The sequence below is a fragment of the Thermobia domestica genome, chromosome 5 (assembly GCF_964235325.1).
Source record: "Thermobia domestica chromosome 5, izTheDome1.hap1.1, whole genome shotgun sequence".
NCBI lineage: Eukaryota > Metazoa > Arthropoda > Insecta > Zygentoma > Lepismatidae > Thermobia > Thermobia domestica.
In genome coordinates this window covers 68,051,757-68,069,043 of record NC_137458.1, presented here as the reverse complement: position 1 = coordinate 68,069,043, position 17,287 = coordinate 68,051,757, and the positions used below count along the sequence as shown (strand labels likewise).

The following is a 17,287-nucleotide window of genomic DNA, read 5'->3' as shown; positions in this document are numbered from 1 at the left end:
ATTTTGATATCAAAATAAATAAAGAAAGAACATGTTTTGAAAATTGTTTAAGAAACTCTTAATTGACAGAGATCTATTCTTAAAAGCTAGAATAAGTGGCACAGCTCTAAGATATACAGTTGGCTTCTATACATATGAGATTTCTTAAGTACGCACCATATATGAACGACAATCCAGAAGGTACTCTGATTTTCTCTCATTTTATCATACGAGTAAACTATTTCATAATTTAGTGCATCTACAAACATCTGCTTTAGCTCAATACCTTATTTCAATATAAAACAGGAAAAACAAAGGGGTTTTAACCACAAAAATTTCACTTTTTTAAACAAACATTTTTATTATACAATATATAATACTTGTATATTGTTACAAAGTTAAGCAATCCCACATCAAATTCTTTAGTGATACATCATAATTTACGATATCTCTAGAAAATATCTGAATTCCATTTGCGCTGAACACAATTAGTGATTGTAAAGTAAAAAACTAAAAATGTAACTTATCAACCATCTTCAATAAGCTTTACACATCTTTGGTATTCAAGTGGCATAGCAAAAGCAGTTCGAAATACAGGCATTACATACAATAGTTGAGCCTAACTGAATATTTATAAAGTAAATTCGCACCTTATTTGTCGAAATTAGGTGGTGTCTTCTGGATCAATAGCCAAAGCAACTAAACCAATGAAATTCTGAAGTGTTCAGTTTATCATAAGGAATTTCTTAGCACAACCATGTATCACTTTGCTGTATATATCAGCTCGTAAAAAATGCATACTCCTAATAACAATTAATACACGAGTAACTAACTCAAGAAAAAATGACACAATTTACAACTAAGTAATTAACACAACAAAAGAAATAACACGGAAAACGAAGATTGGTAGAAATTGGTAGACGAACTGTAATATTTTCCATTGTACAAGCTTTGGTTGTAACAGACTTAAATCCGATTTATACTACTCGCTGTGCAAAACAATACGTTTATTGTAAAAATTATTAACTAACAGTTTCGCCAATGTATCTGTGTTTGATGATGCGAAGATAGTGTCTGATGAAGCCAAGTGGATAGTTGGCGAAGCTGGACGCCACCTATCCACCCCCAGTTACACGTTAATAATTTTTATTATAAAAGAGAACGCACAAATCCTTTGTTCCCTCATCACGCTAATACGGCTGAACCAATTTCTTTCATTTTTGGGGAGTTATTAGGATTTGGACCCTAGATGGTTTTTATCATATCACTTTAATTTTTAATTACCAGTGTCTTGAGATAATTGACCATTCAAGTGTCCATAACGTACAAATCCTTTGTTAGTTCATCATAGGTAAAAATAAACGTATTTATATGCAACCCGCATGACCGTGTCACTCGGCGGGTTAACATAAATGACAGGCGATATAATGTTAACATTTACTGCAATCTACTATGGTTTTTATCATATCACTTGAAAGCGAAAAAGTAAAAATTATCTAATTAACAAGGTTTATTGCGTTCCGGGGTGACCCCAGCGAAGCGGGGTGAACGCTGCTAGTTTTTATTATAAATGTATTGTTTTGCTCAGCGAGTAGTTTAGATCGGATGGTAGACGAAGTACAGGAATTCTATTATTTAGGATGCAAAATAAAATGCGATAATAGATGGAAAGAAGACAAAATCTGGAATAGATCAGGCGAAGGCATTTGAAACAAAACAAAATTTTCTGACCGAAATATCGACATACAACTGAAGAAAACGCCGATGAAAGCATATATGTATGGGGTGTGGAATGGCATGGATGAGGCATATATGCTGAGTTGAGTAGTACTGTCACATGTACGATGGTCCTTTTTCCAAACAATGTTGAAAATGAAATCTTTGAGTTTTACGTCCCACGATTATGCCAGCTAGGCTAAAGGAGACAACGATAATGAGAAATGAATTAAATGGTGGAATGAAGAAGGTGGGAGCAAACGGCAGAACCCCGAGGAAATCCACATACACGATGTTTGTCCACCACAAAGTTCACTTGGCGGGAACTGGGATTCAACCAGGGACCCTATGTACCCAAGGTGAACGCTCTACCACTGAGCCACCGCGGCCCCTCCAAATAATGTTGTCCTTTTTGTATCGATATACCTATTTTTATTTGGCTACGGATATTAAGCAATATTTGTGAAAGAAATCTTTAGGTATTTACTGTTACTAATAGTGGCAAAGTACATAGACTTAGTTTATATCAGGTTTAGTGTAAAAAAAAGTACCAGACTAGAGGAAGATATAGCATCATTAGGATAGAATTCAGTAGACACACAATAAAAAGAGAAGTAACGATTACAAGAGATGAAAAAATTTTTCTTAGCTTAAAGTTATAAATGTAAAGTAAAAGAGGATGACACTGACACAGAAGACGTGGTACACTCAATATAAGATGCCTTACAAGAAATCGAGTTCAGTGAAAGGGATGGAACTAGGAAAATAGCAATGATCACTAAAAACGTTTCTGATCGCTCAGAAAAGTGACCTGGCGGAAGAAGAAACGGAAGGAATGAATAGGATAAAAGCGAGAAAAGATGTAGTGAATGGAACAAAATGACGAGGGGGAATGATCCTCACTATGAAGAAAGTAGAAATCAGAAGAAACAGACTTCAATGGTGACTCATATGAATCCTTGAATAATGAGAAAGTATTAATATTAGTGTCTTAACATAATGAAAATATTATGGAAGAAAGAGAATGAAAACACTACAGGAAAAAAGGGAGAGGGTATAAGGGACAGAAAGAACATGTACGAAAGGTTTTCCAAAGATAACTAAATAAAAAATAAATACACGAGAGGCCAGTATTAGACTGCAGAAGTACCTTGTCACTATTATAAACAGTAAATGTAATTATAGTTTTACAATCAAATATTGTTTCAATAGATCTTCAGGTAGTGTAAAATGGTGGGTTTGGTAGTATAACTAAATATTGGAGAGATAGATAACAATGTTAATTAGTGGAGATGTGTATTTTCAAAAATATACTTTCGAGTTTCTTATATATAAACTACCATTTCCAATTATCACCACAAACAGTATCAGAATACATTTTTGGCACCAACAGTATATATCACGTCTATTACTATAGCTTCATTTAGTAATACGGATTTCGACTGAATGCTGACGACCACTGTATGTTTCAGGCACGCATACACAGATTCGAGCTCTCCTTTAATTCGAACGTACAGCATACAAATGAAGGTGATCATTATATTATGACTCAGTTGACCTTATGCTTCATTATCTGTTTAGCTTCTAAACCGCAGAACCAATGTGATTTTCAAGCATTATACACCATTCCGCTTCCGTATGCAATACGAAATAATTCTTCAATTTGTTACATTTAACGAGCTAAGAAGCAGAATTCGTCATTGATTCAAGTGGCAGCAACAGAAATCTCCCAGTTTTTATAAAGACTTTTTTCTGGAAGTTTTATTTATTTACAAGTAACATATTTTTAAACCTTCTACTCATACTGAAACAAAATAAGCATGAAATAAGTAGTGAGGTATTTCCCTAGGATTTTTAGAAGACACCAAAACGAACTTTTGAGTGCAAGTACTTTATTAAGAACAAGCGGAGTCCTAACCTCGTTTTGTCATTATTGTAAATTCTTTTAGTTAGTTAATTAGAACAGACAAACCCCAGCACCTGCGTATCTTAATATAATTTCATCCTTCTATCTTTATTATTCCTTCTATACCCCGCTCGTGCGTTCGATTATACATTTTCATTTGATAAAATACATTTTATTTTGTTAGCTTGTTAGCTTATCCTATATTGATTTAACTTGTCCTATTTTCTGTTATTTTAATATACATTCTCTACAGACCGTGTCCTTTCCAGCATATTCTTCTTTCCCTGTTTTATGTTATTTAATACATAGATATACAAATTGCATGTATCAAATGTATTATAAAAAGTTACCCCGACAGGCAAATATAACAAGCATTTTAGAGGTGTATTGAGAACCAAATCAGCATTCCATTCATATCCTTCGATTCAATTATGAATATTCTAAGTAGAACTTAAGTGTTTGCGCTTACAAATTTCCCTGCACAGTAACTAGATTACCTCTGATCTTCAAGAACAATACCAACAAAGTACTTTTTTATTAACTAATGAAGTTTGAGTTAATGTTTTATAAATGGCACAATGGTATGAACTTTTCTGATTATATTACATTACTTTTACAAAATGAGGAAGTAATAAATCTTTTCGACAACACTTCGCAGAAAAGCACTCAAATGAGGAAAGGATCGGTGGAGTGGGAGTATATTAAACTTTGCATACAGCAAACTGCAAAAGAAGTAGAAGGTTAAGGCGAACACAAAATGGCAAAGAAACCATGAGTGACAAAACAGATGTTGGATAAAATGCGAGAAAGGGAGACACAGAAACAGGTTAACAAAGAAGACAGAAAGATGTATAGGAACTTAAACAACGAGTTGCAAGGGAGGAGTTTTACAAAAGAAAATAAGAGAACATAGAAGAATTAGAAAAGTTGGGAAATATGAGGAAATGTACAAGAAGATGAAATCTATAGAAATGCGAAGGAAACAAAGAAATATTACGATGGCAATAGAAAATAAGAATGGGAAGGTAGTCCGCGAGAGAAGTGAAATCTTAGGAAAATGAAAAGAACATGCTGAGGACTTGTACGAGAGCAGGAATAGACCACGAAGCCCAGATGATGAAGTAGAAATTGAAGTACGCGAGGATGATAAAGTATTCTTTGGGATGAGTTTGAAAACGCTGTGTCCGATATTAGGAATGAAAAAAGCAATCGGCATAGGTAAGATTCTAATCGAACTCTACGAAGATGGGGGACAAGGTCAAAAAAAGAATTGTTCTGATTCTGTAAATGAAATATATGAAACAGGAGAGTGACCAAAAGATCTCCTGAAGACGATTATGATATTGTTGGCTAAAAAACTGAACTGACAGAGATGTGAAGTCTACAGAATTATTAGTCTCATATCACATGCAGCAGCAGAAGTTGAACAGAAGACTGTAACCAACCACAAAGCATAAGGTACGAGTATGAGATGTTAATCAGTGTATACGGTAAGCATACCTTGTAGGAGTGGATAATATCAATAATGAACATCGTATATTACGTCACTATGTCAGAGGTATAGCTGTGCCTGAAATCTGATACTTCTTGTTAAAAAAGAGGAAAAGACACACAATTGAGATGACATTCTCGGAAATATACTTTCTGTGGTGTTGTCACATTGATTGTATGCCGAATGGCTTGAGTTTTACAGGTGTAAGATTTGTTGATTCCATTCTCGACAACAATATTTTGAAGAAAATGAACGGTTGAACAATTAAGTTTTAATACGAAAATCTGTATTTGTATCAAATAGAATACTATGAAATAAATGAACAATTCAAAAATTCGGAGTATATTTAGTTAACAATGCTCGGATTTGTTCTCTCCCTCTCAGCTTGTAAGATGTGCATATGAAATATGAAGATGTTTGAATCAACCATAACTTAACAGAAAATTGAAAATCAGGACTATACGTAACATGCAAAATTACGTTTATCTAATCTCAATAGACTGCTGATAGTTCTATGCCACCTTTCTCTGTGTGCACGCCCATGCTTCAAAACATCTACTATCATATAACCGCCTTCAGAGTGAATGCGAAACTATGAAACCTATGACACTTGCTACTTTATATACAAAATATCTATCACAAGAAGTAACACACTTCCGCATTTATTTATTTATTTTCACTGTTCATTATTGTGAAATTTCTCCATTTTCAAGGGCAAAAGGTTTACCATATCCTTGCAAATTCCAAGCTCAGCATTCATCACTTCCTTTGCTTCTGGAAATTTTTCGCAATAGTCCACAACAAACTGAAATTAAAAATAAAAGTTACTGTTAAAACTTACGTACATAAAATAATGCTAGGTAATCACCATTCAGTATTTCTACTGTTATAACTAGAAGTCTGCGCGGATCTGCATCATTATAGCTTCTTATGCATATATTTTTACGTGGGTCGTTCAATGTATATACATAAGTTTTCCTAAGCTGTAAAATATTTTTCTTTGAGTTGATTGTGAGTTTAACGTCCCGTTCAGCAGCGAGGCTATATGAGACGTGGACCTACTGATTAACGTGGAATCCGAACCACATGATTTCTTTAAGATACATTTGTAACCTATACATACATGTGTAGGTAGGTCTTCCTCATTTCTCCACATAAACCCCATTGAGATTCAGGCATTTGTCTTATCGTTGCACCAATTTGTTCAAACCTTTTGCAAAAAATCAGGGCCTTGGCTATTTAACATTCTCCTTACATTCCGTTTCACTTCTTCATCTGTCTCGAAACGTCCACCTTGCAATGCAGACTTTAACAGCAGAAAAACATGGAAGTAACTCTGTGTTAAATTGAGATTTTATAGAGTGGGGCAGCCGTTCCTACCCTAATTCTTCAATTTTGTGTCTTATTTGCGTGCTGAATGGGGGTGGGCGTTATTGTCAAGAAGAGATCGGGTCGCTTAGGTAGAATTACGTTTCTCTGAAGAAGACTTTAACATAAGCGACCTGGTCTCCTGGTGATAAAGAAGTGGAGCGGAATGTGAGAAGAACGCTAAATATCCAAAGCCGTGATTTTTTGAAAAGGGTCTACGCAAATTGGTGTAACAGTGAGACAAATGCCTGAATCTCAATGGAGATTATGTGGACAAACGTACCTTTCTTTTTTCTTTTCTTAAAAAAAAAAAAAAATCCAAGGAAACTTGTATATTAAATGACCCACGTAGTTCCTTTGTGTGTGGCAGATATCCGTGAAAAGAAAATTTTTAGTGATCGTTCTTCTAAACATTATTAATTATTTACATCTTGCAATAAAGCATCATTATCCTTTCGAGACAAATAACAGCGAATACAAATAACAGCGAATAGTTTCCTTAATTTATCTTTTTCTCTGGTTTTAAACCCTACAATAAATACGAAGTGTTGATTTTATTTTATGGCAGTTTGTGTGAGGTGATTTATTCCTCTTTCTGAAAGGTCTTTTGTCTCCATTTTACTTTTGCATTCTGAACAAAGAGACTTGTATCTTATGGGTTCGGAAAAACGAAGAAAAAATGCTCTAAAATTAATTGACAGACATGGCATTTCTAGCTCGACAATTTTCTTGTGAGAAATCTGCATATGAGGGAATCTTAAGTAAGAAGGTATATTTTTCACTAGTTTCGCATTTTTGTTTGCATTATTTCATTACATTCTATTTTGCATTATTTTATTAAAGAAAAGATAGTATTGAATAATTTCAGGTAGTATTGAATGTTTAGCTTGAATTTTATTGATATTATGTTATAGAATTTACGAAACTGTGAACGAAGAATTTACAATTATTATAGTTCAAACTGCATTTTGAAATCACAATTATTGTAGAACAAACAAGTTTTATACGTTTCCTATTTCATTATCTGCGGATGTGATTTTTTATAACCACGCAGACCTCTAATTACCGACAACTTGAACTCGACAAGGCACCAGAATTTACCTTGAAAAGGTTTTTAAGTATGTATCAAGACTTTATAAATGTGACCGTTACGTAATAAAACCTAGAGGTTAGATATATGAGTAAATGTGTCGAACATTCATGGTTTCGACAGCTGTATGCAGTCATACGTTCAATTTCAGATATGAATGACGCAGTAATTTGCCAGAAGCAACAATTGTAGAAGAAGCACGTGAGTAGAACGAGAGAGAGAGAGAAAAAGAAAGGGTTTTATTTTTTTCAAAAACGAACCACGTCTTAAAACGAAAACGTTTCAGTGACAGTGAAAACAACATATGACAAAGGAAGTGAGGGAAATACCTTTTCAGAATTTCCACCATGTCTTCGAACATCTCTACGATAAATGAAAAGTTGAACGGAGTCAGGAGAAAATTGTTTTGATTGACTGTAATTGAAAACCCGGAACAAAACTCCTTTTATTAATATAATAATTACTGTTTCATTACTTAATAAACACACCGTAATACAGCAACGATTCCTTTTAGGGCTTATAAATTCCTATTTGGTGATTTTTTTCTTTCCCTTTCAAAATGCTCCTAATTTCATTTTCAAAAAATTTCTACAAACGACGCCATGAATTACGTGGTAAACTGCTCATTATTGAGAAATACTACATAAATATCTTTTACTTTACGAAATAGTACTAAGTGAATATTAATTCAAATAAAAAATAATTACAATACTTTATTTATATGTCATTTTATTAATATATTAGGGAACTAGGAATTAGATTTCTGAACTTTGGGCATCTAAGGTCATATTAGTCTGTCACTATGAGGGATGACGTCCTTCAATGATCACATTATCCGAGGAAAGGGAAGAAAGAAAGGATTGGGGAAGGAAAGAAGCGACCTGGGACCTGTATGTTAGGTACCATCCCGACATTTGCCTGGTGTGAATGAGGAAAATCCAGGAAAATCTAACTCAGGATGGCTGGTCTGCGAAAACTTTTACACTAAGTGTCATTAATATATTGAAAAGTATTTAACGGAAACGGATGATGGTGATATCTTAATCAGCAGAAAGGTTTTTAGTTCTAGTCCTTTAAAAACTAGTTTATAGTATCAGTCTAAAAAGTACTGAATCTTTTGCGCACGAGATGACGTCAATGGCCCAAATTTCATGACATATGAGTCACAGCGGGTTAGACCTAGCAAATACTGCGCAGGCCCGTGAAGAAATATTTTGCAGTTTATGGGAAAGATACACTGTCAAAACCAACGACCAAAAGATGGTTCAGTCGCTTTTGCTTTGGAAATTTCGATATTCAAGATGCTCCGCGCAGTGGGCAATCAATTATAGCAAAAGTGGATGGTATTCTGACAAGTCAAGCAAGACCAGTATGCAAGCAGTCATGATATCGCCAATGAACTAAACATTAGTATTAAACCGTTTGGATAAAGCTGGCTACAAAAACCATCTTGACATTTGGGTGTCACACAATATGACTCAAAAGCACTTACTCGATCGATTTACATCTGTGAATCTCTATTGAAATGTAACAATCTTAAGCCACTTCTGAAGCGGTTGGTCACAAAGTATAGAAAAGTGGATAATCTACAAGAACAACATGCGAAATAGATCGTGGTCAAAGCAAGGAGAAGCTTCACAGTCTATGACTAAGCTCGCACTGACGCCCAGGAAGATTATACTGTGCGTTTGATGGAACTGGAGGGCATCGTGCATCACGAGCTGCTGCCACCAGGTAGAACGATAGACTCTGACCTGTACTGTCGACAATTAGCGCGAGTGCACCTAGCATCTTTGCATTACTATCTGCCACAGATAAACTCACGGCACGATCTCGTAACTGTGAAATATGATGGAGCAGACTCCCCAAATGTTTGTATAAAATCCTTGTGAATTTCCTTTGGTTGTATGTTTTCCAATTTAAAGAACTTGATGACAGCAAGAACCTCTTTATTTTTCATTTTCACCATGTTCTTACAGATACTCTACTGCTAATATTTGTAAAGAAAAGCGTACATGGTAAATATATTCTATTTTGGTATAAAGTCATTACAAGATGCCTCTTTCTATACAAGTTAAAATTATGATTCTACATGAGAGGAAAGGGGGTGAGTATTATTGTAGAGCATACTGAATGCTTCTCGTACAATTACCTCAAACAGTTAAAACATCTATCACCTTTGCAACGAATTTTTTCAACAGGCTAAGTCCAACACAGCTTTGAGAATATAAAACTTCATTTACTTTTCTCTCTTCATCATTCTACTAGAAGGTACGAATCCACACACACATCACTGATTGAATAGGGTACAAAGTCATTTTAAAAAAGGTATCAGCGAATACCGAAACAATTTGAATTAAAGGGTCTTTATTTTAGTTATTCAATATGCATTCTATGGCGCCTATGAGCAATTTATGGCCAGGAATTTTTTGCTACTGAAGATTAAAGGTTTTTTAAGCTATATGGCTATATTTTGAAATCAGTCTACTTACGATTTAAATAATACAAATGAATACGTATCGAATCCTATGGTAATTTAAAAAGTAATAAAAAAAAGTTTTAGTAATTTAAAAAACTAACATCATTTTTTTAAAAGAAAGAAAACAAGATTTTTTTAAAAAAATCTATTACTTACCTTATAGCACTTCAAGCTTTCTTGTAATTTCTCCAACTTTACAGCTCTTTCTGGTACAATCATTCGATTATACAACCGTCCTAAGTGAAAATAAGCAACCAGAGCTGGCCTTAAAACATCTTCCGAAAATTCTTCTGGTTTATCATCAGTACTGCAAAGATAAAATTATGCTTGAGTGTTCCCGTAAGTACAAACGCTACAATGTACTTTCAAAAGTTTTTAATAAACAGGAAGAGCAAGGAAGAAAAGAGTAAAAGAATTGTCAATCGCCTTGTTTCGTTTTAACATTGAAAATGTTACTATGTATCTGCTTGGAAAGTATTCTTCTCAAAATTAGTAAGCAAGTAAAAATTTAAATCAATATACTCGTGAATTAGTCTATCACAAAACATAAGAAATAGTCAAGAACATTTCTTTTATAAGAGTAATAGTTCTAAGTTTTAACTCTAACCATCAATCAAATTAATGTTTTCCAGTAGAAACTGCGACCAGCAACACCCTTCAGAAGAGTGGGAAGAAACAAAGAAACTAAAGGAGTATGCATTCTTACAGATAGATAATGAAGTGTTTAAAAAGAATTACGTGAACATGGATACACGTACGCGTGTAAGTTGTTAAAAAAAGCGCATTTCAAAGTGAGCTTTGGGTCCCCATACTGCACGTATCCTCTTCAGAAGTTATTTGAACTGATCAATACTGGAAAACCTTGCAGCCTCCAGCAACAAATTCAATCCTGAGTAATCTGAAGAGTCAAAGTAGTTGAAAACAGCGGACAGCAAATTTTTCATTTTCAAAACTTCTTAAAACTGAATGAATCATTCTACGGTTCATTAGCTGATCCCTGTGAACACATTCAGTGGGATAAATCCTGGTGATCTTACAAGTGTTCTAGATGTACGTACGTACGTAAATCTCACTGTGAAGTGTGTAATAGCCTAATTTCTTTCATATAAACATCGTCCTAAGTAAATCTCTACATTCATTCAATTTTCGAGTTCTAGGAATTAAAGGCTAAGGTTTTCTCCTCTTTTGTAACTCTTTTCTAACTTTGGATTTCGAAATTCCGTGTTAATATGATAAAATGTTTCTTTCCAATAAATTACATTGCATTTATCGTAGGCCCTGGGTTCGATTCCCGGCGGGGACACTCAGTCGAAAAAGTGTAAAATCAGTCAATTTTTTCAGGTCAGTCAATCTGAGTGAGGTTTTCCTCATTCACACCACATAAATGCCAGGATGGTGCCCTCATAATGATCCCGGGCAGCTTCTTTCCCCATTCCTTTCTCTCCCCCCTCCTCCCGATTCCGCGGGCATATAATCGCCGAGGGACGTCATTCTTCATACATGACAGGGTAACATGACCATAGAACCCGAAAGTCCAGAAATCTAAATTCCTAATCCTAATCCTGCATTCATCATTATTTCAAATCATCTCTAAATATGAAAACATTACATAGAAAGAGACGTATATTCTTACTGTTTAGTGAAAACGTTTTACAAGAAATAAGATCACATTTTAGCATCCTGTCTTCATAAAACAAATGATATGAAAGAAAAGCGTTTATAAAATCAACGAACATATTATTTTATTACCTTGGATCATTAAGCGAATCCAAAAATTTCCAAAAATGGGATATGCTCTGCTCAGCCAGGTGATTAATCTTGCGAAGAGCATGCGGACTTGGACGTTCATCTGTAGCCTGCAATCGTTGCAACTTAATGTCTAACATATCTGAATACGTTTCACCCAACTCATACCACAACTGTCTACATACAAGAAGATAATATCGGGGATTTAATTCCTTCAATACAGCCTCTAGTTGATCCACACGGCGCTTATGCATTTTACTCTGTCTAAAGAAAGAAAAGAAAAGAAGAAAACACATAAGGTTGTATTATTTAAAAAAATCATTTAAGGTCAAGCAGAGTTTTTAAAAATTTTTAAAGCGGAAACATCATAGCCCAGTGGCAGAGCGTTCTCTCTAGTACGAGGTACGAAATTATGATGGACAATATTGTGGCTAAGTTTTCTCGAAATTCTGTTTCTTCCCACATTTTCATTGCATCATTCACATGCTTCATCAGTTGTCTCCTTTAGCCTATACGGCATAATATTCAGACGTTAATGATTTATTTCTTTGTCATACTGAATGGTCTATTGTTGGTTTCTGAATCATGATTATTTTTGGCGTCTCTAAAATAAGACCGAAAGATTCCTGAGTGACTAGTTGGATGCATGCTCACTTTCTATATACAAGGTTCTATGTGTAATTCCAAAGAAGAATAGCAAGCGATCCCGCGTTCGATTCCTGGTAGGGACATTCAGTCTAAACTGTATAATAGCTTTATCAGATCACCCATCGTGAGCGAGGTTTCTCCTGGGCTTTCCTCATTCGCACCATGCAAATCACGAAATGGTACCAAACATACAGGTCCAGGACGCTTTGTTTCTTCTCATATTTCTTTCTTTCTTCCACGGGTAGTGTGCTTGCCAAGAGATGTCATCTCTCATACTTAACGGGTTTAAAACTATAGATGCCGACAATGACCATAAATATGTACAAATAAATAAAATACATAAATGAAATGAAATTTGTTAGTTTTACGTCCCACGATTATGCCGGCTAGGCTAAAGGAGACGGATAAATAAAATAAATAAACCCAAAATGGTATAACTCTGAGACAGAAAACTATGGGCAAATTTACATTTATCCTGCTCCTGCCACATGCATCATCAGTATCGCCCACTTTTCCTGTGGATCCATGCTTCAGATGAATCGATGACTGCAAGAATGACCTGAATTTGTTTTGTATAGTGTTGACATATTATAGAACAACTATTAAAATCTCTTCATTGGCCATCTTTCTGCAATCAACCTGTAATTCAACGCTGGGTTTAAAATGTTGTTAAACCACAGGCTCTCGTCTTTTTTATACAGAAAGTTGCGTATATCTCTAGAGAACAGGGGGTTGCGGTGGCTCAGTAGTAAGGCGTTCACCTCTGGTGCATGGTATCCTTCGTTCGATCCCAGCTCACGCTAAGTGCACTTTGCGATAGACACACACCGTGTGCGTGGGTTTTCTCGGGGTTCTCCCGTTCCTTCCCACTTTTTTCATTCCACCATTTCCTTTACTTCTCATTATTACCGTCTCCTTTAGCCTAGCCGACATAACCCTGGGACGTAAAACTTAAAAGATTTCATTTTTCTTTAGAGAACAGGAAAATGTTCATATACTCATTTCATAAAAAGTAGATTTTGGTCCTTTTTGGAATCATTGACTAATATACAGTATCAGTGCCGAAAGAGCTCGAAACCCTACACTACAAACAACGCGATATAGCTGATGAATAGAAAAATAATATGAGGGGAGCTACTGAATCTTAATTTTAAAAATCATCCAAAAATTGGTGATAATATTTAATAGCATATCGATTTTTTTTAGCAACATAAATGAATATGAGAAATTAATTCTGCGACCCAATTAAAGATGTGAGGAACTTGTGATTATTTCTGATGACTGAATATTCAATATTTCGATTATTCAACATCGTTGCATATACGCAATCAACGAACTGACGACAATCTAACTTGATTTTTACTTTATTTCATAACTTTACTTTGTATCCACTTTGTACCTTTCAGTCATAACATTAATTAAAATTCAATATTTAATAACTGCAAGACACCTTTATGTAAGTTTCCAACAACTAATAAATATTAAATAAAGCACTTCTGAAAACGTCTACGAAGAATTTTAGTAAAATTTAGAAATAATTTATCTACAAGCTGCTGATAATTTATTGCATCAGACAGCGTTGTACACATGCTCGCGATTTCATGAATTAATATTTTAAAAAAACACTAACGTTAAATTTATCAATTTAAATTTGTAATTCATTAATTTAAATTTCAAACCAATTACTGGCGTAGGCTTAACTTACCTTTCCTCATTATCTTCAAAAAATGCTAAATACTTGTAGAGCTGACTCATGTCTTGTATGATCTGAACATAGTCAGATGCATGGTTTTCGATAGAGTAGTATTCCTTTGCCTTATTTAGCCACTGCTGGGCATTTAAAAACACTAATCTGGCATCTTCGTATGTCAAGACAAAGCTGTCTTGTATTTGATCTTCGTAATTTGCTACTTCTAATGAGGTAAAGTACATGTCCTCAAGCTCTTCTGTAACGAATTCCAAATACATAAGGTAGTAAATTTTACAAATACTGTGACTTTTAACACACTCCATATCCAAAATGTATAAACGCTTGCCTTCCAGGAAAGAATTTTGAAGGAGCGATATCCATTATTTTAAATATGAGGAAAATAAATTTTATTATCACTATGATTATGGCAGACAGCAGAAATAATAATAATAATAATAATAATAATAATAATAATAATAATAATAATAATTTTTCCTAATGCTAATCAATAGATTAATTGAACTTGCTGTTATTGTTAACATAAAATATCATATTTCACGCTCAAAATCACATAAGATTGCAAGATGTAACCTTAGTTGATATTTTGTTTGAGAGAAACTTGTCTTATGTTTGAGAGAAGGAAACTTGTCTTAACTGCAATCTTTTTAGTCAATAGCTAACGTTCCATTGATTCCTTTGATGTCTCTAAAATGTTCCTTAGTTTTGATGTCAATATTTCTTTTAGTCATGTTTAATAAGGAATTATTATAATCTTTTCTTTCGTATACGCCACTTAGAGAGCTTTGTCAACTAAATGCCAGAATTATCGAGACATCTAAACTAGTCTAGCGTGGCGTCCAGGTACTATACAGGTTTTTCTCATTAATTGAAAGAAGTGTATCTGAAACGTAAGGTAGGAAAAGAAAAACTAAAGTAAGTATAAAAAAAAGACAACCTAGACTAATATTGGGATGTTATGATAAATTCTAACAAAAATCACACACATAACTAAGAAATTTTCAAAGTTTCACTATGTAAGAAGTATTTTTTTTCCATTATTCATTCATCGTTAGCAAAACTATCATCAGTATGCAAAAACATCTTCATAGGTAGACAATACTTTTTAAGGGAAATATAATTGTTCTTAAATATGGCGGTAGCATTTACACAAACTAGACTTTTTCCAATGTAAAATCTCTCATACTAATTTACTTTTGTTACAAAAGTTGTTTTGAATCACTGCCAGTATTTTTGTCATATAAAGAACTTTAACATTAATAGAATTAATGTCAGTGTTTCCAACGAACTTCAATAGCTATTTCTGCAAGCAAAATATTTTTACAAATTCTAATTAATACTGTAACTTTAGTAAATTACACATATTATAACACTACTTTTACGACAAACATCAATAGCTCAGGCCCTAATTAAGCTAGTAAGCTGATTTGGTACCAATGTATTCCTGAGGGATGAAACTTTCCGCCAGTATTCATTTTATGTATGTTGGAGGTACTATGGTCAAAGGGGGAAGGTGAAGTTAATTTTTTCATCAGGTTTTGGGGGCATTCCTTCCCCTTTGGGGTACATTCATAAAAATGGTATGTGAAACAATGAAATAGCACCCTACATGATAATAAACTGTATGTGTACTTGTTGCTTATAGGTGGAGGTTGCGGGGGGAAATTTGATTGCCAGAACCCCGCGAAGTATTTTTTCCCCCCATATTTTTATGATTTCTTTGTTTCATCATCATCTATGAATATAGCGGGAATTGCACCACGAATGTTATTTTGTTGGAATCTGTGATCTATAAACTTTCCAACGGTGTATGAATCATTACCCAGTGATAATTACGGCGTTTATACAGGCTGCCAACGCGAAGGTCTGCAACAGCCCTTCGAAAATGATACACAGGGCGTTTTTATAGGAATTTCGTTACGCATTTTTATCTCGCTTTGTATTTAAGCAACGGCTTCCATTTTTTATATTATTGTCACAAGTGTCTAGCCCACACATTACTACCATTTTGTCAGTGTTAAGGTGACTGCAAGAGTTGCCAGGGCCCCGCAGTCAATTTTTTCATATTTTTTAAATGATTTTTTTTTCTTCTTCTATTACTACGAATATGGCGGGAATTGCACAAGCGTTACCTCGTTGGAATCTGTGGTCTATAAGCTTTCCACTGGTGTATGAATCATGACTCTGTGATAATTAGGGCGGGTCACCAGAGCCCCCAACGTGACAGTCTACGATTTTATTAAAATCCCACACAGGCGTCTAAAGGTTAAGTCTCTATCCCCGATTAACCATACACAAGAATTCGCACGATTTTGAAATACAGACAACGACAAAATATAATTGTTACCAGTTTGGAATATTGCTACGCACGTACCTATCATTTTTAGATACTTTTGTGTGTAAGTTTGTGCTTATTTGCATCTATATTTGAATAACATATATACGAAAAAAGGTAGGAAGTTAAGCCACTTTGAATCCTAACGTAACCAACTTACCCTGCAAAGTGTCTTCCGTATTCTGATTCTCTAAATTCACTTCATCATTCTCTTCATTCGGCGTTTCATCTTTAATCGTGTCGTCTTCGTTAGCTTGCTTCATAAGTCTTTCTTTCGAATTCGTTAATAAAACCAGTCCATACTTCGCCCAACATCTACCAACATCGGCACTACGATGTCTCAACGTCTCCCATCTTATTAAAAGATAAATAAAATAAAATAAGATGATTTATTCATTTAGTCAGATTACAATTTCGTAAGTAAGCAACCAGATTTATATGCAATGAATCCTGGACTAAAATCATTAAATCTATTTAATTCCCAGAGTTTCAAAAATACAACCCTCACAAACAGTGATGTGCTCATCCATAAATACTTGCGATCTCGAGAAACTCCTAACAATATTAGATATATATTACATTATATTAATTTATTTGGTCCCATAGTATCTTCCATTCAATGTGTTTTCCTTTTCAAGAATAATGGCAAAGCGACAGGAACTGTCACATATGGAGACGCTAGAACTAAGTGACTAGGTCAGCAGTGAACACATCGATATGAGTGGCAATATTACCAGAAAATTTCCTGTGAAACATTTCCAAGACTCCCCCGAGGAGGCCCGAGTATTACGTACTGTCATTCAGCAGAGTACAAGGGATT

The 17,287-nt window shown here is 34.5% G+C and overlaps 1 protein-coding gene across 1 annotated transcript in view; it reads right to left on the bottom strand.

Moving 5' to 3' along the window:
• Positions 1–2,068: 2,068 nt before the first annotated feature.
• LOC145685955 (KIF-binding protein-like) overlaps positions 2,069–17,287 on the bottom strand; it is a 32,791-nt gene continuing 17,572 nt past the window's right edge. The window contains exons 4-8 of the mRNA XM_081758739.1: positions 16,628–16,821; positions 14,130–14,370; positions 11,780–12,040; positions 10,187–10,337; positions 2,069–5,898 (exon numbers count right to left, since the gene is read on the bottom strand). Of these exons, the coding sequence (XP_081614865.1) occupies positions 5,770–5,898; positions 10,187–10,337; positions 11,780–12,040; positions 14,130–14,370; positions 16,628–16,821 (976 nt within the window). The 3' untranslated portion in view covers positions 2,069–5,769. The remainder of the gene's footprint in view (positions 5,899–10,186; positions 10,338–11,779; positions 12,041–14,129; positions 14,371–16,627; positions 16,822–17,287) is intronic.